We start from the raw sequence: 26,956 nt of genomic DNA on the forward strand, positions 1-26,956 counted from the left end.
TTATGTACTGTGGGACTCCCACTTTCGGGGATGATTCAAGCATGTGAATTTATGAAAGATACCAATACTGGATAACTGTAGTTACAGGTAAGTAACTTGTTTTCTTCTACAGACCGGAGAACAACTATAGTGACACTGCCTTGGACTGCCATAAATCATATTACCACCAAGACATAGGGACCCACATGTGACCGAAATGAGCCCCTCCTCACCCCCTTCTTTTTCCCCTTAGCCCTCCCTTCCCATTCCTTCCACTCTACCCAACAGCATCACTCCCCTCTCAATCCACCACTGCTCCCCTCACCTGCGTTTTCCTATAGTCACCCCTTCCCGATCCTATCTTAAGCCAAACTTGACTCTCCGACCTGGGACCAACTCACCGCCTGCACAACCCTTCAGGAGGTCCAATACCACCCAGCAGCCATGCTGGAGAATATCCCCTGCAGCCCTATGGAAACATGGGACCCTGTAACCCCCATGCTCTTCGACTTTGTGGCTATCAACATCATGTACCTCCCCCATGTGGATCCAGTGTGAGCATAGGGAGGGTCCTATTGTTGACATGTAGTTAGAATCACCTGCTACTCTGTATCCCTGGCCAGTGTCAGTACGCCGCATGTTTACATCGTTTCATATATCATTTCCCACTTGCTGATGATGCTGCTATTCATGTGAGAGCTCAGCAGTAGTGCCTTTACCCCCCAGGACGCACCCCCTTCACCCCCCACCCCACCCCACCCTGCTGCCTCTCTTCACCCCCTATCTGACTCTCGGCACACTCACCCTCATTCTGGTCCTGATTTGCCCTAGCTTTTCTTCCCGTCAGTTGTCAGCACCCCTGTGCACACCCAGACTGCGGACTTCACAGGATAAGACCTGCGGATCAACAGGGTTAAGCTCACACGAGGTGCCTCTTTCAGTCACAAAGCGAACCTAGACTACCTCTCCCTTTCTTGCTATCAGACTAGTTACTTTCCCTTTTTTTTCTTTGCTTCTTCTCTTCATTCTCTCCTCTTTCCCCTCTCTTTTCTTTTCTCTGACTGGTCTGTCTCTCCCCAGTGTGACCGCGGAACTCCTACCAACCCCCCCTTTTTCCTCCCTCTTTGCTCTGACCGAGCCGCCACCCCATGCCTCATAGACCCGATATTGACTGTCTTTCCTCCGTGACCCATATGCCCACTCCAAGATTGGGACTACCCTCCCACTGACAACTATATCATGGAATGTTCATAGTCTCATGCACTATATTAAGAAAAAGAAGGTCTTATCCTATTTGCAATCCAAACGTGCAGATATTGCCCTCTTGCAAGAAATGCATCCATCATCCTTAGAATCTGAAAAACTGCGCCGAGACTGGGTGGGTTGAGTGTTCTATAGTGGTAGTCCACCGTCTACATTGGGGGGGTTCAGGCTCCGCACGCAAACGTGGGGTTGCGAGGCTTCTCCGCCGATCCTTACAATTTAAAGTGCTCAAGTCGTGGTCCGATCTGGATGATTGACACACCCTCACCAAACTCAGACTCTGGGATCGCACAATCTGTGTTGGGTCCGTGTACGCCCCTACGGGCTCTAAACATTTATTCTTTCTACATCTCAACCGTCTCTTGACAGAGATCAGAGCCTCCCAGTATCTCCTAGGTGGAGACTGGAACCTGGCCCATGACATGATCCTTGACCGAACAGGCATATTGGATATCGGCAATAATCCAGACAGAGCATTGTTGGCGGACGTATTATCGGACCATGGGCTGATAGATCATTGCTGCCTTTCACAGCCACTCCATCGAGAGTATACCTCTGCATCTCCGGTTCACAGGACACAGTCTCGGTTGGACTACTTCCTCACTTCCCACAAAATGGTTCCCTTGGTCAGGGAATCCCAGATACTGGAGGCCGCATTATCCGACCATGCCTAGTTTTTCCTGGCGCTAGACTTGGGCCTTTCCTCTCCAGGGGATAAACCACGGCGCTTGAATGTATTGCGATACTACTCGCTGCAAGGCAAGGACCAACTGTGCACCCACGTTCCTGCCTGCATGACTGATTATAAGGGCTCTGTCTCTTCCCCTCGTATTCTGTGGGCTGCGGTAAAGGTGACAATAAAGGGACAGCTCGTGAGGGATGCCGCCCTCGCTAAGGCCCAGAGACGTTCCCATCAGCAAGAGCTGAAGGGAATTATAGTGACTTGTACCCGCGACTAGACCGTGTCTCCCTCCCCATCCACGTGCTGTCGCCTTGAAAAGGCAAAAATGGAACTTAATGCTCTATATACTTCCCAGGCAGAGTATGCACTGCAGAGGATGAATGGTAGACATTACGAGCAAGGAGAAGAGGTAAGCCAGCTGTTAGCAGCCCAACTACGCTAGCAGGAAGCAGCGCTAACCATCCCTGCCATACGAGATGTGGATGGTACGATCCTCACACACCCGCAGGACATAGCTTGTGCAGTTGGGCGCTTCTATAGGACACTCTACACCCCCGAAACGGAGGTGGACCATGACAGACTCGCTGCGTTTTTTGAGGAGGCCAGTGTACCTAGTCTCACTGCAGAGGGCAGAGGGCTGTTGGGGGAAGAGATCAGCAAGGAGGAGATAATACAAGCCATATCCAAACTACCCTACCATAAGGCCCCATGGGAGGACGGGTTCCCGGCAGATTACTATAAACGGTCGGGACCGGAAACAGTGGATTCCTTATATGAAGTCTTCCTGGGAGCAGAAAGTACAGGCTCCTTGAGCCCTATTTCTAATGTCAAGATATTGGTTGGTGTCTTGGCGGCCCGCCTCAAAAAGGTTAGACCGTCCCTTATCCACCACACCCAGGTGGGATTTGTAGCCAGGACGGTCCTCTAGAAACCATCTTCGTGTCCTAGCACACGCACTTTGGACCACCAGAGACTCCATTGATGAGGCCTTGCCAATAGGATAGAATGGTGGTATCTCTTTGAGACCCTGAAAAGCTTTGTTTTGGGTGATGGGTTCATTAACAAATCCGTTGGTTATATGCCTCGCCCACAGCACAAGTCAATTGTGGGGGATTCCTCTCAGATATGTTCTCCGTTAAACGAGGAGCCCGGCAAGGCTGCCCACTGTCACCGCTCTTAGTCCTCCTGGCACTTAAACCTCTGGCAGCTCTCATCCGGTCACCCCTCATTGCCGGAATCCACATACCGGGAGGCCGCTACGCGATCTACTTATATGCCGACAACATATTGCTCACACTCCTGGACCTTACACACTCCACCCCAGCATTACGAGTTATTCTGGCGGAATTTGAAGAAATATTGGGGTATAAAATCAATTGGAATAAAAGTGAGGCACTCCCCCTGACTCCTGCGACCAGGTGCGCAGCTCTAGCAGACTTTCCAATTTCCTGGAAACAGTCACGCCTTAAGAGATTTTGAGAAATTGTCCCATCTGGGGCTCTTCCCTTCGGGGAGGGTGCAGGCTGTACGCATGGTAACCTTACCACGATGCACTTATGTCCTTGGAATGTTACCACTACAAGTACCTCGGCCAATGCTCAGAATGGTGGATAGTTGTATACGCACATTTGTATGGCGTTCAGTGAGACCAAGGCTCTCCAGAGCTAAACTCATTGCTCGCCGGGACTGCAGAGGACTGAGATTACCTTCTGTGAAACACTACGCACTAGTGCTACATTATTCGCAACTGGCTTTCATGCTTCTTGGTATACCAGACCCCCACTGTGGGTGGAGGCAGAACACACTCTGTCACAAATACCATAAGGACTAAATTTGCTTTATGGCACCAGAGCTCCCCGACCCGCCAACCCAGTGGTGCAATCTATGTTGAACTCCTAGCGCCGGGCTCACCGTCTGCTAGGAGTGGACCCTCGAATTCATACTCATGCTCCACACTGGGGTAATGCCGGTTTACTAATTGGGGGGGGGAGTGATTGCCTGGGAGGAAAGGCGATCTAAGGGCATCTTACACATCGATCAAATCCTGGATAATGGGAAGCTGAGGCCGCTCCCGGCGTTATGGGTTGAATTTGAACTACCCAGCCGCTATTCCTGGCGATACCAGCAGCTCTCGCACTGCCTTCATAGCCGTATGGGGACCCGTCCATGGACATTGCAGTGTTATCATCCCGGTGCTTGATTATTTGGAAACCTGGAGTTCCTTTCAGGGAGTGATGTCGGGTCTGCACAACCTGCTAACCGGCATTTATTCTCCTTGCCCCTTCTTACCACCCTCAAGGCCAAATGGCATGCATAATTACAGGTAGAATATGATATGGAAGACTGGACTGCCCTATTGGAAGCACAGGAATGGGGTGCTAAGGAGGCTCAAATGAAATTCCCTCCAGAAACTTTAAGCAGCAGGACTACTGCCCCATGCAAATTGCTGGCTCTGCTCCCACCCACAATGCGTCCTACTACATATAGTCTGAGACTGTCTGAGAATACAGCCATACTGGGAAGCAGTGGGGGATACGCTGTGAGGAGTCTTGCCACTCCTGCCTTTTCTTCCAAAAATTCTGCTCCATCCCTTTCCTCTCTTCATCCGCTGCATAACCATCTCTTCTCTTTCCATAAGATAAGAGCTCACAGTGATAGATATTGTCCTTCTACCACCCCCACCCCCCCTTCGTTGTACCGTTGTGACCACTCTGCGACATCCACCTACCAATGACCCCAGACCTGCAAGGGCCCTTTACTTGGTCAGAAAAATAGGTATCCCTTAGGGCTCGCTGAAGATACAAACCCTAGCGTTGCTCCTCATCCTACCCCTTTGTCTGTGGTCAGCCCTGACACCTTACGGTAATTTGCCTTTCCCTGATTGACATATGCCTAGGGCCCCGTACAAGTAACCGTACATACACACGTGTTAAGTTTTTGCAATATGTGCCATTGTAGTTCTCTGCTGAGGTTTATGGATATTGCTAATGCTTTGGGTGTACCAATGAAGAAAGCTCATTATGTTACACTATATTGTTATGTATGATGCTATTTCCATGCTTACAATTTTCAATAAACAATTATGAAACAAAAAAAGAAAATATGTGGCATATTTCTCCTTAGCTGTCCCAACCGTGGTGGTTGAAGTCTTTTGTCACTGATGTCCTGGGTCTGTCCTACTGTGGCTACGCAAACGTGTCCAGGTATAACCCTTTCTTTACTGTACTCTCTGGGTAGTGAGGGGGAGCAGTCAAGGCTTCTCAGGGAGTTAGTGTGGAGGAGAAACGCTCAGAACTCACAGTCAACAAACCAACAAAATAATGTATTGTCCAGCCGAGGGCTTATTTGTTTGTATAAAATAAAGTACCTTAATCTCACAGCAAAACGAAATTCAATGCCAGTCCATAGGTATCACAATGACAAAATTGCACTCTGTTAGGATCTTCAGTAAGGTGTAACATCCCTCAGTACTCATTTCTCCTTTGTAAGCTTTCTCTTATGTCTGCTGTCCCTCAGGATGATGTGGGAATAAGCATTAATTAGGCAAAGGTGCAGTTCACTTACCCCTTTGATCAGATGCAGAACACAGTTCTGATTCCAGTAATTCTTAAGTCCTTGTGCCAGATTCCTGTGTGTGCTTTGAGGTCCTTGTTCCGTTTGCAGGCTAAGCCTTGTTTTACCTGCTCAGTGGATGGTGCAGATCTAGTGATGTGGCAGGTGCAACTTGCATCCCCTTTCTTTGCAACTTCCCACAGCAGAAGCTTAAGGGGCAACCTCTCTTTGGAACAAGAAACTCTGGGTGGAATTAGCATGGCAGGTCCTGTGCAATTGCATGACATCTTCAGCAGTTGCAGCCAAATGCACATTGATACTCAGGCATGTGAGTTGCAACTTCTGGGCTATATTGGCTGTTGCAGCCTGCCTTGATGCTAGGCAGTGGGTTTCACACTATGTAGGAGTGGTGCTGGCTCCTCAAGTAGGAGAATCCAAAACTTTAATCAGACTTCCTGAAGCAGTAATCTGGAACAGACAAACGGACGGACCTTGCCTAGAAACTTCTCTCAATGAACAACATAAACTGCAGTCCACCACCTCACACTTTCCATCTACCAAATGGCAGTGCTCAGGACGAAATAACCAGCAGCCCCTTGCCAACAAGGTCTTGACTTGAATTTCTAAAGACATCCTCTTCACTTTAGTATCTGAATCTCCACCTTTCAGTCACAGAATTGAATGGAATGCACTTCCTCTGTCTAGGGAAGATATGTCCACCCTCCATCTTGTGCCATGCTAAACTAGGGGCATCAAAAATGGATCCCTTTGGACCTCATCCTCAGACTTTCACATTGCACATGGAATGCCATCACAAGGTTTTGGGTTTCAAATAATTGCAGAACTTTCGCTATGGACCTATCTCATTACTACCAGTAATGGGTTAAATTGCTTAAAGGTTGTTTCTAAAGAGCTGGTCTTGTTGGAAGATGAGAATTGGCTCAATGCTTGGCAGCTGGGCGTCTGGCCTGGCATTGGGGCCAGAGACAGCTCTTGCTCACATTAGATGAGCTATGCTTGATTGTTGACCAGGGTGGTACAGCTGTTCTCCTCTTGGTTTTGATTGCGGTGTTGGATACAGAGGATCATAGCATTCAGATCGAGCATCTTCTGGGTGTGGGATTGATAGGACCAGTCCTTGCTTGGTTCACTTCCTTATATAAAAACTCAAGCACAATCAGGTCTACTCTTCCCATGCTCTTCTCCCCCTTAGGAAGTCAGCTATGGTCTACCGCAGGTTTTCACCCTGTCACCTCTATTGAATATTATATTCATAATTCATTTTGTCACTTATCAAACCATGCCAATGTACTGTTGTCTGGCATGTTGATAACACAGTTAGACCAATATGCACATGGGTCAACAGTATGTATGACATCTTGTCTTTCTGCAGTCCAATTATGGATTTCTTGAACATTTCTCCAGCTGAATTACAATAAGACTGAGGGCTGGATGGGAAGGCATGCTGTCAGGTGAATCAATTTTGTCCAATTCATTATGTGCTGAGTCTCCACCCTCTGCTGACGTTGTCTCATGGTTTCTATTTAAATGATAATCTCTCCATGAAATAACAGATCAGAGAGGTCTGTTTGTCCTATTCTTTCCAACTCAGGATTAACAGGTCAATTTTGCCATTTCTTTCCAAACCTATTCACGTGCTGCTAGTATCACCAGTTATTCCCTTCAAAATAGATTACTGTGATCAACTCTACCTGGGACTTCTCTGACAGTGTTGCAGAGGATCAAATACTTGGTTGTTAGACTGATCTGTGGATTGAAGTAAAACAATCATGTTACTCTAGCTAGAAATAACTTACACTGGCTTCTCATCAAGGAGGGGGTTGTCTTCAAAATTCTGTGTCTGATGTATAAGGTCTTTTGATGGCTTCTAAAATAACTGTAGCTGCTCGAATTCAGTGCCATAATTAATCTAAAGATCTTCGTTCTAAAACACAATTGCTTTTTGCAGTACCTTGTGTGAGGATACATAGGGTTTGGAGGCAGGGCTTTCTCATGTCTGAGAACTCAATTTTGGAACAATCTCTTGTTGGGAATTAAATCAAACAGTTTACTGAAGTCTTTTCAGAAGTCCCTAAAAACATACTTCATCTGTAATTGGCTATTCATTTTTTTTCTATACTTCATCAGTAGTCTGTTTTGTACCTTCAGTACCAAGATGCCCTCTGCGGTGATCGTTTTTGCTTTATAACTTTCATTCCATTGCATCTTTGCAGAAGAGCCAGTAGATTAATCTCTCCTTGACACAAAATATGCCTGGTGATATTACTGATTCACAAAGCATTGTACACCTACACCACCACTTGGTGTAAAGCAGCCAGCGTATGGACAGTTTTGCACTGCACTGCATATCATCATTGATATAGAGCTTACTGCCCCTATTTGGGATACAGAAGTGCTTGCTTCCATGGGTAGCATGTCACTTCATGTATGATGTGTGGTTGAAAGGATTTTGTTGTTGTTTTGATCCTGTATAGGAAGTGTTTCCATGTTGTGTTTGAGGACCACAGAGGTGTGGTTATCATGTTGCGGAGAGCAGTGCTTAGCAGTGAGATGAATGATGAAGTGTGAGAGATAGGCACACAGTTTATGATTTTAGTAAGCTTGCAGCTTTGCGCAGCTTTGCAGGTCTCTGTTTGGTATTTCCTATGTTTGGAGTCCACCTAACTAGTTACTTCACTGGGTTGTTCGTTCTGAGATATTCTGTTTAGAGTTTATGATCCTAAGTAGGGATAGGTTAGAAGGAGAAGTGGTGGAGAGATCTGCTGGGATGTAAATATCACCCTAAATCTGATTATCATTGTGAGATTCTGAGAAGTTTCTGTAGAATGTAGCAAGTTGGGCCTGCAGTAATGGGCTAAATTAGAGTCCTCCTTTGGCCAGTGGTATGTGGTAGATCTCTTCAGTTATTCCACACCTGTTCAATGGTAATGGGTGATTTAATGCTGTGGACTTGTAAGCCACAGTATGATGGATTTGACCCTGGGGCAGTTTTGTCTTACGTGAGTGTAAGAGTGTCAAGCAGTAGTGCAAGCTTCTCACACCTGGGGTCCTGAAGTGCTGGGGGTGGTGGTGCTGCTGACCTCTTCAGGCTGTTGCTGTTTGTCAAAGAGCCATGTGCTGAGCTGCTTTCTTAAGTCCTTCAGGGAAGGGGAGGTGCGCAGGTGGAGGGGGAGGTCGTTCCAGGATCTGGCATCGAGGCGGGAGAAGTAGCGACCTCCATACCGTACGGATGCAGGAAATGTAGGCCTCGCCGAGGGTGGCTGAGCGGATGTCTCTGGTAGATTGGTGAAAAGAGAGGTGGTTGGTGATGTAGGTGGGTCCGGCATTGTAGACGGTCTTGTATGTGTGCCAGAGGAGTTTGAAGAGGCATCTTTGCTGGACAGGGAGCCAGTGGAGGGTCCTGAGGTGTGGGGTAATGCTGGTTCTTCTGGGGAGGTCGAGGACAATTCTTGCTACTGTGTTCTGCATGGTCTGGAGGCGGTTCATGAGCTGCTTAGTGGTTCCGGCGTCAAGCACGTTGCTGTAGTCAAGTCTGCTGTAGACGAGGGCCTGGGTGACTGTCTTCCTGGTAGAGATGGGGATCCATGTGAAGATCTTGCAGAGCATGCAAAGGATGTGAAAGCAGGCAGAATAGACCATGTTGATCTGATGCTTTATGGTCATTTGTGTGTCCAGGGTAATCCTGAGGTTGCGTGCATGGTTGGTGGGTGTGGGCGGTGGACAGAGGGCGGTGAGCCATCATGTGTCATCTGAGGGGGAGGGATTGTTTCCGAAGATGAGGATCTCTGTTTTGTCAGGATTTAGCTTGAGGCAGTAGAGCCTCATCCAGGTGGCAATGTCGCCATGGTGCTTTGGATGTTGGTCCGTGTTGTGGCGGTACCATCTGAGAGGGAGAGGACGAGCATGGATGTTGAGTTCATGGGTGCGTGCAATGTCTGCCAGTGGAGTCATGTAAATATTGAAGAGGGTAGGTCTGAGGTAGGAGCCCTGGGGGACACCATAGATAATGTCTTTGGGTGTGAATACATAGGGTGGGAGGAGGATCCTCTGTTTCCAGCTGGAGAGGAAAAAGGCAATCCAGTTGAGTATGTTGCTTTGAATGGCAATGCTGTGGAGTCTGGTGATGAGAGTGTGGTGTGAGAATCTGACAAAGTCTGCGGATAAATCGAGAAGGATGAGGGCCGCTGTTGCCCCTAGGTCAAGGAGACACCTGATGTTGGTATCTGTGATCCAAGTGGTTTCAGTACTGTGATTGGGCTGGAGTCCAAATTGGGATGGGTTAAGCAGATTGTTGTGTTCGAGATAGTCCATGAGCTGGCGGTTGATGGCCTTCTCCAAGACATTGGTGGGAATGGGAGGAGTGAGATGGGTGGTAGCTCCTGAGCTCGCTGGGGTTGACTGAGGGTTCTTCAGGAGGGGTTTGACCTCAGCATGCTTCCAGGCGCCGGGACGGTGGCTGTGGAGATGGAGATGGAAATGGAGATGAGGAGTTCTGTGAGTGAGGCTCCAATGGTTTCTCCTCCTAGGTTGTTTAAATGGTGCGTGCAGGGTTCCGCGGGGGATCTGGAGTGGATGGAGGCCATGATGGAGAGGGTGTCTTCAGTAGAAAGCTGCTTCCATTCGGTGATCCTGTGGTTGGGGGTAGTGGTCGATTGGGGTGCGGCGGTGGTCAAGGTCGGTTGGTTGACGGTCGAAGTTCCTGTAGATGTTGGCGATCTTGTGGTGGAAGTAGTCCGATATTGTGTTGCAGAGGGCTTGGGAGGAGTGGATCATGTTCTCTGTGGTGGAGGGGCAGGAGAATTCTCTGATGATGCTAAAGAGTTCTTTGGCATAGTTGATGCTTGCCTCAATGTGGATGGTGAGTGCTTCTTTCTTGGTTTGTCCGAGTCGGTGGTGGTATCTTTTGAGGGTGGTCCTTAAGGAGTCAACATTGGCAGTGGTCTTGTTGGATTGCCAGTGTCTCTTTAGTTTTCTGCAGTGTCATTTGAGTGTCAGAAGTTCTGGGGTGAACCATTTGGCTTGCTTGGTGGGCTTGCTGCTGGTGGTTTTCATCAACGGGGCAATGCTGTCGGCAGCTGATGTTACAATAGTGATTCATTTGTGTTCATTATGCTACCCGCTGGTGATTCAGGTGCACATGTGGGTGTGTTAGTCATCGTTGTGTGTAGGTCAGCCAGTATAGTGTCCTAGTTAGCAGCTATTGGGCATTTGCGGAGGCCTAGAGCATCCTGGGTGGAGGGCGACACTTTCTGTCTGTGCCCAGATTGTCATGGATCACAGCCAGGCATCATAGCACGGCGGGTCAGGTGATCTCCATCTGCGCGTAGTGAGTCTCCTGCCTAAGATAAAGCCCAGGTTCAAAAGTTGTGTTGTGACTCTGTGCTTTGGGTTCTATGAAAAAGCCCCAGTATACATGATTCGTAGTTAATGGGAATAATACGATTAACACAATACAAAAGTCAGTGCATAACCGTAATCCAATACAGCTGTAAATGTGAGCAGGGCCATTACATGTGTAGTAGATCTGTATCTATTAAGTGGCAGTGTGGGAACTCTGCATCTGTGCCTTTGAAGTGTGTTGATTTTGTTAGGTGTAAGATAGGCACATTGGGTAATGTAAAATTGAATTAGTCGGAATCTGGTATTAAGTGGTATCCGGGTTGGGCTTTCCAGCAACGCAGACCATTCTTTGTCCTTGTCCCTATACGATGCGCCACGGGTGGCTTCCTACCGGTCGTGAAGTGGCATGAGTGGTGGGAAAGAGTGTTGTCTTAGTGACTTCGTTAGCAATCCCACTAAGTGCCTGCCTGTGACATACACATGTAGGTCTGTAATGTTAGGTGTGTGGGAGGGTTCTTGTGTGATTTCACCCCATGATTGTCCAAGTACACTGTAAGTGAACGATGAATAAGGAAACATCCAGGGGCCAGTCCAGTTTCCTGCATTAGGGCATCATATGTAAGGAGGTTGAGGTTATCGTATAAGTTGTCTGAGGTATGGAGTCCAGCAACGTGCCATGATGTGGATTCCGCTAGTGACATAGTGTGAGGGCCACGTGGAGTTCCCAGGAGAGCAGTAGCCGATGCACAAGGTATCGTGGCCCTAGTGGGATGTATGCTTCTGCGGAAGCAGCAGTTTGCTGTGTGGAGAAATTCAGCATTTGGTACGAGAGGTTTGGCACAAGGGTGGAATAAGCAAAGAATCTAAGGGAGGCTGTAAGGGTGGGGTTAACATAACTGTGACAACTAGATTTCAGGAGGCCAACCAACAAGACACCCACTGTAGTTGGGCCACAAGGTAGTAGTTTTCAAAGTTAGGAAGTGCCATATCACCTTGATCTGTAGCTCCGATCAGTTTAGTGAGTGCTACTCTGCATATGGAGTTCCTGAAAATAAAGTTGTGGATGGTAAGTTTCAGGGAGTGAAAGAAGCAGGGACATAAAGCAGGAGGTTCTCAAAATTAGTAGAGCAAGTGAGGTAACACAATTATTTTTAGGAGTACCACAAGTCCTATCATGGATAAAGGCAGCATCCTCCAAATGCCCATATGAGGTTTGAGAGACGTTGTTGCCCGAGTTAAGTTCCCCTCACTCAAATCAGGGTCCAAGTGGTAAATCTGGATCCCAAGATACCTAAAGGTGTCTGGTTACCAGAGTGGGGTAAGGACAGGAGAAAGCGGGCCCGGGTTGGGCATGTAGGCCGCAAATGGGAAAGTACATGACTAGACCAGTTGACACACAGGCCTGACATTGACGTGGTGAGCATAGTGATTATGGAAATGGGAGATGAAAGAGGTTGTGTAGATAAATAAGGAGTTTGTCCACTTAAAGAGGCCCTGCATTCGCAAATCAACAGCCAAGAGGTTCCACAGCTAGGACAAAGAGAAGAGGGGACAGAAGTCATCCCTGTCTTGTGCCCCTCTCAATATTAATGGGGGCAGATATGAGGGGCGCAGTTTTTACTCTGGCTCTTGGTGCATTATACAGTAGCCTTACCATTTGCGTGAATCGAGAGCCCAGTCCAAATCGTCTTAGAACCTGTAGTAAGAAAGACCATCCTAGTGAATCACATTCCCTCTCGAGATCAACTACCATGCAGCCTACTTGAGGCCATTGCAGTGGGGCATATTTTAAGATGTGGTAAAATTGCCTTAGATTAAGATATGTGGTGTGGGCCAGCACAAATTAATTCTGGTCTTCATGAACTAAAGCAGAGACTGAAGGGGCAAGTCTGTCCGCTATAATTTTGGCTAGTATTTTATAGTCAGAATTTAACAGCACCATTGGTCTATTGGAATGGGGCTGTGTTGTGTCTTTATGCGGGTTGAGTAATGAGATTAAGAACATGTTGTATAGTGTGTCTGGGAGGCACGCGCTAACACCTATATGTAGTATGTGGACAAGTAACAGTGAATGCATCTTGTAAAATTCTGAAGGAAGTCTGCCCAGTCTAGGGGTTATCCCGGTAGCTAGGGCTTTTATAACGTTTTGAACCTCTGCTAAGATTATAGGTTCATTGAGTTCTTATCTTTCTTCTGGGGTAGCCTGGGGTAATGGTAGCGTGCATAGAAATGAGTCCAGGTTTTAGTGTTTTTGTAGTTATTAATGTTTATTGGGATTAGTCTTGTGCTCCGCCAGAACCATTCCATCCATTTACTCCAGTTTCTAAGTGTTAGATTTCACTAGTAGGAAATTAGTTGTGATATTTAATGGGAGAGGAAGCTATCTGAATTTCATGAATTGGTTGGCGGTATTAATAGACAAGCTACATGATACTAGGTATTGTTAGGGTGTAGAGGTATGACTTTTAGGAAGATGTTGAGTAACAGAGATTAATACAAACATGCATGCGATTAAGAGTAGGATATGGAAGGAAGACAAGGGTAATTTGAAAGAAAAAGGAGAGTTGACAATCAGATGTTTTATTGCAAGTTTAATTTTTGCATGCAGGGTTTTTAGGAATATTGTGGAGACTTTCTGAGATAGTATGGACAGCTGTAAAAGGAAACAACATTAATTGCATGTGTTACAATACCACTGTATGTCATGAGATCCCCAGCGTTCACACAACATCATCATCCAACGGGTAAATACAGTCAGCAATTTTGTGTGCTTCTTTCTCAATTTTATCTAATTTTGTCCAGCTGTTTTTTTCAATTGTTTCTAGTTTGTTTCATGTATGTACATACAACCGGAACATTCTTCCTCCGGAGAATACAGGGAGGGAGGCAAACCAATTATCACATCTAACTTACCGGCTTTTCGTGGTCTGTTGGTGGTCTGCTTCCAGTAGTCTGATGCCCTCTCTAAGGGCATGCTTGGTGGCCCCCTTTAGATCACAGAACTTGTTCCGGACCTCTCATTATCAGCGAAAGGCCTAGGCCTCTGATCACACACAAGATTAGTGTGATGCTAGGACCAGGCAATAAGTGCCTGATTACAACCTTTGTGAAGGGCGTACTCCGTCACAAACGTGATGGATATTCTGCCCACCGTATGACAAGTTCCATTGTATTCTATGGAACTTGTCTTATGGCGAACGGGATATCCGTCATTTTTGTGATGGAGTAATCCCCTCCGCCAAGGTCGTAATCTGGCTGTAAGTCAGGATACCAGTTTCACATTAAGTTGGTCACTCCAAGCACAGGTACATGTCTGTTTACCATGCCAGGGACACTCATGTCCTAACACATACTATTCACTTCCTGAGCAGATTAATCCGGTCCATACAAATTGACAGTTATGTACCTTCTGTTGGCACTGTTGGGAAAATTCATGCAAAAGTAGACCTCACAATAGCACTTTAAAATGAAACTTTGAGTAAAATTGCATTGTATCAACTATGACATCTGGCTCCATCTCTATGCTGGATGCAAGGACTGTGGTAATTAATTAGATCAAAATTAAAAGGCTGTGTAGCCACATTGTAGCATTCGTGAAAGCTTCCTGAAAATTGAACAAGCGTTAATCACAATATCCATTTGACCAGATTCACAAAACACATGTGTAAGTCAGTCATCATCTATGTTTTACAACGTTGTATGTCTTTTGACTGGTTTACAAAACCCTGTGGAAGTAAAGGATGAAAATCCATTTGTCATGGTGTGCATTCAATCGTCTGATATTGAACAAATACATGTTACTTTAGTAAGAGGGATTGGTTTCAACTTTCTTAATTAAATAAGATGTAAAGTTTTATTTGAAAAAACAAACATATAATGCAATAACTAGATACCTATTTTTGTGGTAATGAGTTATTTGATTTTACAGAGCACTAGTACCTGCCAATATTGTCACTGCCCTCTAGAGCTCAAAAAGATTATTGCAAGGTAGAAAAAACTAGACACTGGTAAAGCTTAGTTACTAATATAATCGAAATGGCATCTAACAAATCTATCACTACAAAGTTCGTCTTTTCCATTCTTACAAGATCATTCCTGTTGTTGTGTTTTGGTTAGTAACGTTTAGTAAGCATGAATGAAGAGTTGCATTATTATCTTAAAAATAGTTTAATGTGGTCATTTGAAGTGTGACTGCTGGACCATCAATTTTACTACTGGCCGCCCAATGTGACAGATTTTTTTCCCAGAAAGGGGCTCTGCATGCATGGCAGGAGATGTTTCAGGGGAAAACCATACCACTGCAGGGCCCCATGCCAGCTTGGCGAAAAGCGTGCCTGCTTTCTGGAAATATTCCTTTCCGGAAATCGCATAACAGATGTTCCCTATGCTGTCGAATCTTCTCCTTCCAAGTGTCCATTTCAGGGAGGTACTATACAGTGCATGCCAGAACAAAGGCCGCTGAAAGGGTGTTCTTGATGACACAGTCAGTGGTACTTCCTTTGGAAAACCTGCAAAATACGATGGCCTATATGTGGCAACATTTCAGGGAGGTCGGTGGGTGGAACTCACTTCAGATTTTGCCGCCAGTGCTATTACCAGTAATGTCTAAATGACTGCCTAAGTTTCTTCGAAAATAAAAAATGGAAATCAGTTTTGCAGCTAAAATGTAAACAGTTATATAAAACATATTGTTGTAATTTTGTGTTAAATGTATGAAATAACAACTGTAATTTCTCCTACCAATATACGTCTATAGATTCCTAATGTTACTCAATGAAGTGTATGAGGATAGTACACGTTGAATATGCATACCTCAGAGTTCAAATCCAAAACACTGCATACTTAGAGAAAAGAGGTCCTCTACCATTGAATTGTTTTTCCATTATTGGTGTTATATTGAATGTTATTATATGGTTCTCTTATGTGTTGCTCTGATTTTCCCATGCAGTCCTGGAAAGTTGCTTGCCCAGTTGGAGCCCACTGTCAATGATGTGATTGTACTTGACCTGGAAGTAAAAGGTTCTACCGAACCGTATAACATTCTCTTGGAACCATACGCCATTATCATTCCAGGGGAAAACTTTATTGGCTCAACGCTTAGAAAGCAGTTTAAGGTCAGTCTGCTTTACCTACTGCGTAACTGAGTATAGGGGGCTGTTGTTTGTGACGTTAAATACTTTCAAATTACTGTTGATCTGCTGAGAGACTTTTGGTTAAATGTGTAATTGGGTGTCTGATTTGGTGAAAAAAGATGTGTGCATGGATAAGTTTAATTTTCCAACTGCCAAAGAAGTGTCTTCAGCCAGCAAAGTATTTATTAGGCCTATAAATCATGAATGATACGAGTTATGAAATAGCCACACAGAAGAAAGTGCTGTTGCTTCGTATCAAGGAAATGATGCCACAACATTGACAGTAGGTTGTCCCACATCTGCATGAAAGATGCAGTTATCTAAATTGTTCCAGAAGTAGTATAAGCTGTTACTTTTCTGAAAACACATGCATTGTCTGGCAAATACCAGCTTTAATATCCAGTAAATAAATGAATTCCCGTAATATGTACTAATTATAAAATAGATACTATTCCAGATGCACTTTGGTTATATCCCAGCCACACAATGGGACTTTTAAGACTTTTACTGTCAAATGCTGATGTCATCTAACATCGGAGAGCATTGACTGCGGTTCAACAGGAACCCCCAATGGCTCGGTTCATGGTTTTTTAATGTGAGCCCTTTCCATAAGGACCAAATAGACGGAATAGTTGGCTACTGGAACCCAGTATAGTGGGTGCTCCACTTCACAGATGCTGGGCAATGGAGTCACCCAATGGTCTGTGGCTCTTTCCACTAGATTTTATCATTGGTTTATTATTAGTCAAGTGGTCTCTGTAATGAAAGGATGCTATCTTGATCTCGTTGGCCTAATTACAATGTAATGTTATTTTTAATCAGAGAGTTTCTATTTAAAGTAATTCCACTAAATACACACAGATTCATAGAGCAATGGATCAGTAAACCCTGAACACATTTGAGCCTTCAGACATGTGACATAAGCCTCTGCGTCTCCTCCCCCCCACAAAACATTCTGGGTGGATACCAGCTGTGTATAACATCTTAGCTGTTATCCCAGAATAAATAAATTCCGTTCCTGAGATAAGGCTAGAAGGGTGACTTTTTTAGACCTTTAGGTCACCTCTGTCATCTATAAAGTCTTTCATGCACTCATTGTTACTGCCATTCACTTATCAGTAGACCTTCCACTGTTCTACAGAAATGTAGACTATATGCATTTACAAAGATTTGCTAATCCATAGAAACATATAAACTGTGTTTGCTGCAAGCATAATTGTGAGGATTTTAATAGGGCAAAACAAAACAGAATATTACTTCTCCCGTGCTTTTATCTCATAAAAAATTGATGTCTGGATTTCCATTTTTGGATCAAACACATTACTCCCCTGCAGAGAAAATGACACTGACTTAGGACCCTCAACCTGTACAAAGTCACTTTTTGTTCGTCCAACAAAACAGGTGCTGGACATTTCTAAGATCTCAGGATCCTGTGCTAAAAGATCAGTGAAGGATTTCTCTACTGACCACTAGCATAAGACAATGCAATTCTATGAAAAGGGTAGCACCTACAGTAGTGAGAAACTAAATAGGATGTTTGTCACTACTAGGACAGGCCACACAATTAGGCACATGTCCTGCCTTTCACATACATATCACCCTGCCCATAGGGCTAGCTAGGGCCTACCTTAGGGTTGACTTATATGTAGCGAAAGGGGAGTTCTAAGCCTGGCAAGTAAATTTATATGCGAGGTCCCTGTGGCAGTAAACTGTGCATGCAGGTCCTGCGCTAGCAGGCCTGAGACAGATTTGAAAGGCTACGTCTGTGGGAGGTGCAAGCTGCGCTGCAGGCCCACTAGTAGCATTTAATTTGCATGCCCGGGGTATAGGGATACCACTGTACAAGGGACGTACAGGTAAATTAAATGTGCAAATCAGGTGTAAGCCAATCATACAAAGTTTAAAAGGGAGCGCACATGCACTTTAGCACTGATCAGCAGTGGTAAAGTGCCCAGAGTCCGATAATACATTGCTAGTGAGACCACCAAATATATATTTTTCCATAAAAGATAAAGGGAGACTTCTGAGCTGACCTTCCCTTAACGTTCACCTAAAAGGAAGGCTGATTCTTTGAGTTGTTGACGGGCCAACATAGAAGAGAATCAGAATAGTAAGTAAATAACTATTTCGGCAAGTACAAACTCAGTCTTATGATTTGTAATGCCAGTTCTCACTTCATAAAATGAAGAGTGATTAACTGTCTAAAACATTTTACTTTTTTGCCCTACAGATGTGGAACAACAGCAAAGCTGCAGTCTCCTACGAGTGGGAAAAGATTGTTGATTGTCACATAATACAGGTTGAACCCTACACTGGAACATTAGGTAAATTGGCAATTTCTTTTCAAAAGTGCACAAAATGTGAACATTAATTCATAATTAGCATGTTATTTTATCTGTGGCACAACCACAGTAAAGTAGCTTGCGTCAGAGCTTGTTAAATCCATTAAAGCATGAATGTAGCTTTGGGATAGTTTTCAACTAGCAGCCTATTGTTCAGTGCACAGCACTGAAGTAGTGTCTTAGCTCTGAAATATGGACTGCTTATCACATTAAAGACACTCTTTTGGCTTCTGAAAAATACCCCCAACACGGCCAGGATTCAAACATGGGATCTGTCAGTTGCAGGCACATTGCTGCAGTGGTAGCTCAAACAACTGAGCTATACATGGAGTAATATCCCCTATCCTTATATTGAAATTATATTGCACGTCACCAAGAAGTTATGCAACCATGTAGCAGAGGAGTCCAGACTTTAAGAGGTTATTCATCATCGAGGTGATTCTAAATGAGAATGAATAGCTCTTTTAGGGCCACATGTACGAAGCAATTTCCCTGGCGCAAAAGGCCCGATGCTGTGAGGATGTACAATGCCCAAATTGTGATTCGGTAGCCTGTTACCAAATCGCAATTTGGGTTTTGCGGTTCGGTATTATGAAGGGGTGTGTTGAGGGCGACCATTCCTAATACTGAATTGCAGTGATATGTGAGAATGTTTTGCAACCAAACTGTGGTTTGTTTTTCAAATTGGTGGTAACCCAGGGGTTCCCAAGGGACCACTTCCCCTTTGTGAATGTTTGTAAAAGCATTTTTTAAGAGCAGGCAATGGACCATCCCTTTGAGTTTTGCAATTCCCAATGGGTCGCTAAGCAAGATCTACCTCATTAATATTCATGTAGTAGGTCTGTTTGCGACCTACTGGTAATCTCACATGGAACTCAGAGTTTCATACATTTGAAATTGGCATTTCCTAATTGCGATTCACATTGAATCCCAATCAGGAACTCCCAATTTCAAACTTTCGTACATGTGGCCCTTAGTCACATTTTTCTTTGCATTCTGTGATTAGTTGTTTTGTTTTTCCGAATGTAAATGGAGTCCAGCAGAATGCAAAGAAACCTATGGCTGGCCTGTGGTAACTGCATACCTTTGTGGAGGCTGGAAAGTCGCCGTTTTAAAATAGTGTTCTCTCTTCAGAGTTAAAAGGGAAGCAAGAAAGAACATGAAAAAAAGAAAAAGAGCACCTGCTCCCTCTTTTTCAACAATGGTCTTCCTGTAGTCTTTATGATTGCTGTTCAATTTTTATTGGGAAGTGTTTTACATCTATGCAAAAGCCCAGCATGTTGCAAAGCAAATAGACTCTTTGTTGGGTGCAAGAGCAGCCTGGCTGATGGTATCTCCACCTCTGATAATCTTTGTACGGATGGCTTGGGCAATAGGGAAAGAGGAATGCACAACGCTGGGTAGGTTAGTCAGCCATTCGACATGAGTTTGGCTGCAAGACACAGTGACAGGTCTCTTATCTCTAGTTCTCCAAGGCAGTGCACAGGAAGCCTTCATCTGCTATGTGACTTTTCAGTTCACTTGTAATGTATTATTGCAGCCAAGTATTCACACACGTTCCTACCTACAGGCATATTCTGATAGAACAGAGCGCCCAAAGTAAGAAAATAAAGGATGGCTGTTTAGAGGAATATTGCAGACAGCATCTTAATATATTTCTATGTAGTAAATAATATGGTGTGGAGAGGAAGATGTTTCAGTTCACTCAGGAAACGTTTTTCGTGGCCATAGATTTAGTGGATTAGTAGGCTTCCTGGAGGGAGAAAATGAATTCTGAAGCTTGCAGTTCATTATTGTAAGCCATTAGACCTTACAGAGTGCTAATAATATAGATGGAAACTGTTTATGTTGAGCTAGCTGTCACCTCGATGCACCACACGCAAGGTAATCTGTTACTAGTCCATCCCTTGAAAGAATGACATATATCCAAACACAACACAACGATGCAAAAAATGTGCATTCAATAAAGAAGAGTTATATAGATCACTGGGAACAAGTGTCTGAAACAGAAGGTGCATTTTCCATTTGTGCTAATGTTTTTGAATGCAATTTGCTTAGTCTGTAGTTGTACAAAACGTGCAGGAAAGTTCAAATTACATGAAATGGGAGATCCTAATGTATCAAAAACCACTGCTAGGTAGTTATGGATCAGGCGCCAAATGGGTTGAGATAAGAGTTAGGGGGGTCATTATGAGTATGGCACCGAACTTCCGACGGGGAGGTTGCCGCCACTCAAGAGTTTCCCGCTACGTCAGCGGGCGGAAACCTGAGTTTCTGCCCGCTGGCCTAGCGGGAAACAGGCTACAGCATTGTCTTCTGCTTGTAATCGAGCCGGCGGCAATGCTGTAGCCTGCAGGGTGCAAAGCAGACAGTGAACATTGCGAGGGTGCTGGCCAGGGGGACCCATGCCAATTACATGGCCAGTGCAGGGCCCCCCTCTGGGGGCCCCTGCACCTGTTCTCCGCTGGCCTTTTCATGGCAGTACTACTGCCATGAAAAGGCTGCCAGAGAACAAGGTCGCAATCCCCAGGGCAGCACTGCTTGCAGCGCTGCCCTGGCGGATTAGGACCGTGACCAACCTCCAGACCGCCGGGATCTCTGATCCTGGCGGAGCTGGCGGTTCCCTGGCAGCCCGACCACCAGTGTTGTAATGTGGCGGTTGGACTGCCATCCGCGAGTCTGGGGGTCTAGTGACCGCCAGACCCGTAATGAGGCCCTAAATGTCAATTTGTGTTCTGTATGTGCATTCCACAGTCACCAACCATGGCTATTAAGTTATTTGTAGAACTCAGGTTCCCCTAAAAATGCCTTTTATCCATTGTTTAAAAGTTTGGTACTGTTTGACACATCTACACGAAACGTCTGAATGGAATAAGTGACTTGGGGCCATATGTACGAACACTTTTTGCCATAGACACAGAATGGGTAAAAACCTTTGCTACATCTGGCCCTTAGTTTCAGCAGTTCAAGTTTCTTTGAGTTCCGTCTCGGTGCATTCTATGAAAGGAACAATTTTTTTTAAAAGTGTGTTCTACATTTTAATTGTCATTGGAACGTTCCCCACTGCAGCAAAAAACACTGAGTGAATTTACTAAAATCTTTACATTTTTTGGTGTAAATCTTTTCACAAATTTTGAGAAGTTTGTGTTGCAAAAAAAGTGTTGGGCGAGGTGTTAAAGTTAGCACTACATGGACAATGATATGTATTGATATTTTGTGGGTCCAATTCCATAAATCCACTGAAGATAATACATTTGAAAAACAAAAAATAAAAAGAGAGAGCATTTTCCCTTTTCCAGTGCGGTATTTGTGGATCCTTGGAGGGTTCAATGACCTGGATGATCTGCTTAGCTGGTAGCAACTTAAAATTATGCTGCAGTGGCCATTACAGGATACCAGACACCAAAGCCTGCAACCTCCAAAAATTAAACAAAGGTTTTGAGGGGAAGCGGAGGAGTACCCTTGACCCCAGTTTTCTCATGAGATTTGCTTATTCAATTCCATGTCCATGGAACTGCAAATTTGCAGATGGATCTACAAATTGAATGAAAAATTTGATAACACTTCTTTTTGTGTTTTGCAAACCATGCAGACAAAACTCAAAGAACATTCTCAATGCAATACTCACAGCAAATACCATGTGCAGTGAACACTGTGGGCCCTGGGGCTGACTACAGCCCGGCAGTAGTCCTCATTGTATTGCTGAAGTTCATTCACAGCTGTTTGCAGAGCACAGAAGAGCTCTCTGTGAATAGACGAATACATACATGCATTGTGCAGAGTAGCAAGGTTAATTATGTAGTCTGCAGGGAACCCTTGCTGAACAAAGCCAAAGTAGTACACTATGGGAGTTTTCAAAGAAGGAAGTTGGGCTGCTACAGTCCCAGCTGTGTGGCCCACCCCAGCTTCAGAACGACCAAAGGCCAGGTGCAACCATATTGTACACAACAATCATCAAAAAAACTCAATATTGACTAAAAAGTCCTTGTTGATTGTAAGCTATAGGTTATTCTACTCATAAAGCATTAACATATGCTTCTAAAAAAACTCTCAGATAATTCCCTAAAACACCACAGTGAAATAGAAGTTACGACTACTAACCAAAACTGAAAAACAAATCCTCAAATGGGTGTGTTATGGTTGGCTGAACAAATTATGCCTCCTGCCCCTGTCATGCATATGTTCATACCATAACTTGGCATCCCAAATGCTTTGTTTTGTTAATGTCTTGTGAGTGGAGCACAGAAATCCTGTTTGCTTTCTGCCTCTGTCATGCCTGCCATGAGTCCTGGAAAAGATCATGAATGACCAGACCCAGGTCATCCTAGTGGCTGTGGATTGGGCCAGGAGACTGCGGCACCCAGACTTCCTGGCATGAGCAACTGTCCTCTATAAGGCTTCGCTGCAGGGGAGATCTTCTATCACAGCAGGAGGGCAGAGTTATACACCCAAACCAGCACAATCTACACCTCCATGCATGGACATTGAGTGGCATCAGTTGTCTGCTTACGAGATTATGAATGTCATCCCTGCTGCCAGGTCCCCATCCACAATGTCCATTTACACCAGGCACTGGGGCAAATTTGTGGCTGTGGTATGGAATTCTCAGAAAAGACCCTTTGCAAGCCAAACTGTCAGATGTTTCAAAGTTTGTTTTGTCTTTGACCCACCAAGGCCTTGCAATGGGCACTATTAAAGGTAATTTATTTCAGCCTTTTTTAAATTTGCCGGATTAAACTTCCTTGTTTCAATCACCTGTTCTGAAGAGACTTATTAACGGCTTGACACACATATTCCCTCTCAAACTGTTTGTGATGCCACTGTTGAATCTTAATTTGATCCTTACATTCATCATGTGCACCAAAGCACTGCTGCTTGGTGTGCTGTCTGACTCTCAAAACTGTCTTCATGTCTGCGATCACTTGAGCTGGTCGCATGCCCCTACACCGCCTTTTCACAGACAATAGCCTTGAGGACCAGGCCGGACGTTTTGTCAAAGTTGTGATTCTTTCCTGTTGGGCAGTTTATTACCCTCCTTACCCCTTGAAAAAGGAGGAAAGACTTGATCAACTTGACCCCAAAAGAACCTTAACCTTTTATGTTGTTTGCACCAAAGACCATCAAGTGGGTGATCAGCTTGCTGCATAAGCTAAGATAAGGAAAGTGATGGATAGCACTCCCTTTAGCCACTCTATATTTGCATTGAAAAGATTCAAATTAAGAATTTGCTCCACGGTCCCGAACCTTTCTCTGTAACCATACTAGATGTCAACCAGTATATTGTTCTCTTCCAGCCATGTCAGAATTATGCTAAGCAGTATCCTTTCAGTGATCTTAACTACAAAATTAATCAAAGATATAGGCCTTTGGCATCTAGAGTCATAACAGTTACCATTCTTAAACATAGGCACACAGAAGTAGACCACGAGATAGGAAATTCTAAAGAACAGATAGAATTCAATACATTTATCACCAATGGGGACACAGAACATCATTTGTTTTATAAAGATCCATAGGCACATCATCAGGTCGTGGCCTTACTTAGAGGGGCTTCCTAAATTGCAGAAACCAGTTCATCGATAGAAGATGAATTGGAAAAGTATGGCTAATTGTGCAAGGTGGGAAATTGACACTTTCTGTATGAAAGTAAATCATTTTGAAATGGCATATCCACTGACTGGCATAAAATTGAGCTGCTAAAGAAGGAACATTCCCCCATTGAATTGTTGAGAATTAACTACTCTCCAAAACACAGGCGTGTTTGAGTCTACAGGGTCTCTTAAAGGCTCCTGAGCACTGAGTTGCTAAATTAATTTTCCTTTTTGAAGCTGGTTTGTAAGACTTCTTGCAGAGAGCAACCTCATCTTTGCACCTAGGCTGATTAATAAAAGCACAACAGGGCCTCCTATGCTGTTAAACAATTGCAATCAAACCAATTATGAGAGACCAATTTCACATGATTAAAGGGTGTGTGTTAGCTTATTAGCAGCATCTTCTGAAGCCATTGTCCTCAATTGACTCGGAGCAGCCAAGTGACAAAGAAAAATGAGAATCCCCAAAAAAACAAGAGAAAATTAACAGATAAAGTCTTAGGATCATTGTATCAAACAGACATAGAAAACCCATCAGTGATAAGTCAGATAGACTCCTAGACACAAAAACATAATCATTAAGAGAGGAACTACCCCACACAGTAAATCTAGGTATGAATCCCTGATCCAGTTGGTGTAGTTTGTGAACAATAACAAAATCATGTAATTTAAAAAATAAAATGAAATATTTGCCAGTGCTTGCTTGCGATTTGAATTTTTATTATTTTCTCAATCATTTATATCTTTGGAATCCTGTGGTAGATTTTGTTCATTTTGGAGTCTACAGATTCATAAAAATAAGAGCTACTTTTATAAATTGGTGTCAGATTTTCTTTGTGTCGTGTTTCTTTCATATGCAACTGTTTGGGTACTTCTAAATGCTTTGCACTTGTTCCTTTGACAATGCCTGACTTCTTGAAGTCACAGCTGCCCAGCGTTGAGCTAAGGTTTTGCAAACGAGCCTAGCTGGACCTTAGGTGGGTTTGTGAGTTTATTCCACAGTGAAGTCGCACAGCCACTGCTTTCCTCACATGCAGCAGTATTACAACTCACATGCTGGGCCAGCCAATGAACCACTTTGTTCTTCAGCTGAGTATGGTTTTCAGACAAGCCACGGGATAAAGCAGGAGCATTGACCAGAACCAGGAAATAAGGAGAGACTTCAGGAGGAAGCTGTAGAGTGGACTGAGATAACCCTTTATCTGAAATCGTGGGACTTGGAGTGGAAACAGTTTCAACAGGAGCAGATAGATGATTAGAGTAAACCAGGAAATTGGTAGGGACAGCAGCTGTAGTGAGAGAAGTAGGACCAACTGAGGGCCCTAATACAGGGAACAGGAAACTTGGAACAGCTGAAGCAATATTCTGGGCAAAGGGGATAGATGAGATACATACAACGGAGGAAACGGCAGCGAGAGCACCTAAAACTAGAGTTGTTGATGTGGTACAGCAGTGCAGTTGTGGGATTTTAAAACTTTGTCCATTGCCAGGTGTGTGTAGTAACCGATCATTTAATGATTTAAAACTCGCATTATTCAAATTGACTTTGCTTACAAATTGTCTAGAAAGTCTCTGTATAGGCACAGTAAGAGAATTGTCATGAGCTTTGCTCTGACTCTCAGTTAACTTGTTCGAGTGTTATAGGCTTTTTCTTGCGTTTGGAAACTGGGTAGTTTGTATGAAAGGGGACAGCCCTCGTCTGCATTAAAGAGATTAACATGGGAGTTGGATACTTGAATAGAATTAGCATCACTACTTAAGATAATACCCCATAGCTCATCTAAGAAAACAATCAGTAGTGTTATGAGAAGAGGCCTTGGTTGCAGGCTAGGGATTACCTGTAGCCTTACAGTTCCTTATGATGTAGAATAACAGCAATCTTTAGGGGGTGACCCAGTCTCGTCCAGTCGCTGACTGGTGCAGATGGCCACGATCTTGGCCAGGCCTTCGCCTGGGTGCAGGCCGCGCGCACCCCATGCAGTGGGGAAAACGGATGTTCTATGTAGCACTTTACAACTCTAGTTGAGACTATTGCACCCTGGGAGTTGTAGTTGTTGGGTTCTCTCCCCGGTAAACAGGCAACACCAGCAGCAACTCATGTGCGTACAGAAAACAGACACAGTATACCTCGCTTAGCCCTTCCACCTCCTCTGGGTGACAGTAATGCTAATTGAGGTGTAGCAACAGCAGCATCCCTCATAGGTGATTCTACTTAACACATTTCCCAGGTGTTTCTGAAAATTCCTATGAACAGTCACTTCATCTTTTGTTTTTTGTCTAGAGTGTAACATATGAATAGTTCATTTTTTTATGTTTTTTGTTAGAATAACACTATGGAGTTGTTGCATCTACAGTGTTCTGATATGACAGTTGTTAGAGCAGTGCTCTAGTTTCACATTTTAAACAAAAAATGCACTTTTTATCCACAGAAGCAAATGGGCATTGTTTACTGGAATTGTGTTTCACTGGTGGAAGGAACGGGTTTACCAGCCACAAACTGCAGTGTAAAATCCAGCACTCAACAGAGCCGGTTGTATTACATATCGAAGCTATGTTTAAGGCAAGTATAGCACCTAAGTTGCATTAGAAGTACAGAATGTTGTTTCATAATTATGTAATTGTCCAGGCTTCAATATCAGTATTGAAAGAACTGAAGAAACGTTACAATGCAGAGGAATAATTCTACACAAGGCATTACAAACATTTTAGCAGTGGTAACGAACACCATAACTCGTTAGTTTTAATCCGGGTGGCCATATTCTGTTTCATCCATGCATCAGTAAACTCTGCTACTTTCTGCTGCAATTTAGTTTTCTTAGAGACGCATCCTTTTAAATTATTCCCCAATATCAACCTGTGTATCTTTGTGTGCATTTAACATACCAGTATTACTGGCTTGTGTTTAATACACTTGTGCATGCATTTTCTGTCTCATTATTTGGGCCTTTGGCTAGGCTTCGGCACCACTTCCTGGAGGCCTTCTTGTTTCTATCACACGTCCTGTGTCCAAAATGAGCCGTCATGATTGCAGATTTTTCATAAACTAAAGGACTG

At 44.3% G+C, this 26,956-nt stretch overlaps 1 protein-coding gene across 1 annotated transcript in view; it reads left to right on the forward strand.

The window, feature by feature from the left end:
* DLEC1 (DLEC1 cilia and flagella associated protein) overlaps window positions 1–26,956 on the forward strand; it is a 535,808-nt gene that overhangs the window by 202,153 nt on the left and 306,699 nt on the right. Inside the window, exons 17-19 of the mRNA XM_069211058.1 lie at window positions 15,786–15,951; window positions 18,200–18,293; window positions 26,332–26,462. Coding sequence (XP_069067159.1) covers window positions 15,786–15,951; window positions 18,200–18,293; window positions 26,332–26,462 — 391 coding nt within the window. The remainder of the gene's footprint in view (window positions 1–15,785; window positions 15,952–18,199; window positions 18,294–26,331; window positions 26,463–26,956) is intronic.

Source organism: Pleurodeles waltl, chromosome 10 (genome assembly GCF_031143425.1).
Source record: "Pleurodeles waltl isolate 20211129_DDA chromosome 10, aPleWal1.hap1.20221129, whole genome shotgun sequence".
Taxonomy (NCBI): domain Eukaryota; kingdom Metazoa; phylum Chordata; class Amphibia; order Caudata; family Salamandridae; genus Pleurodeles; species Pleurodeles waltl.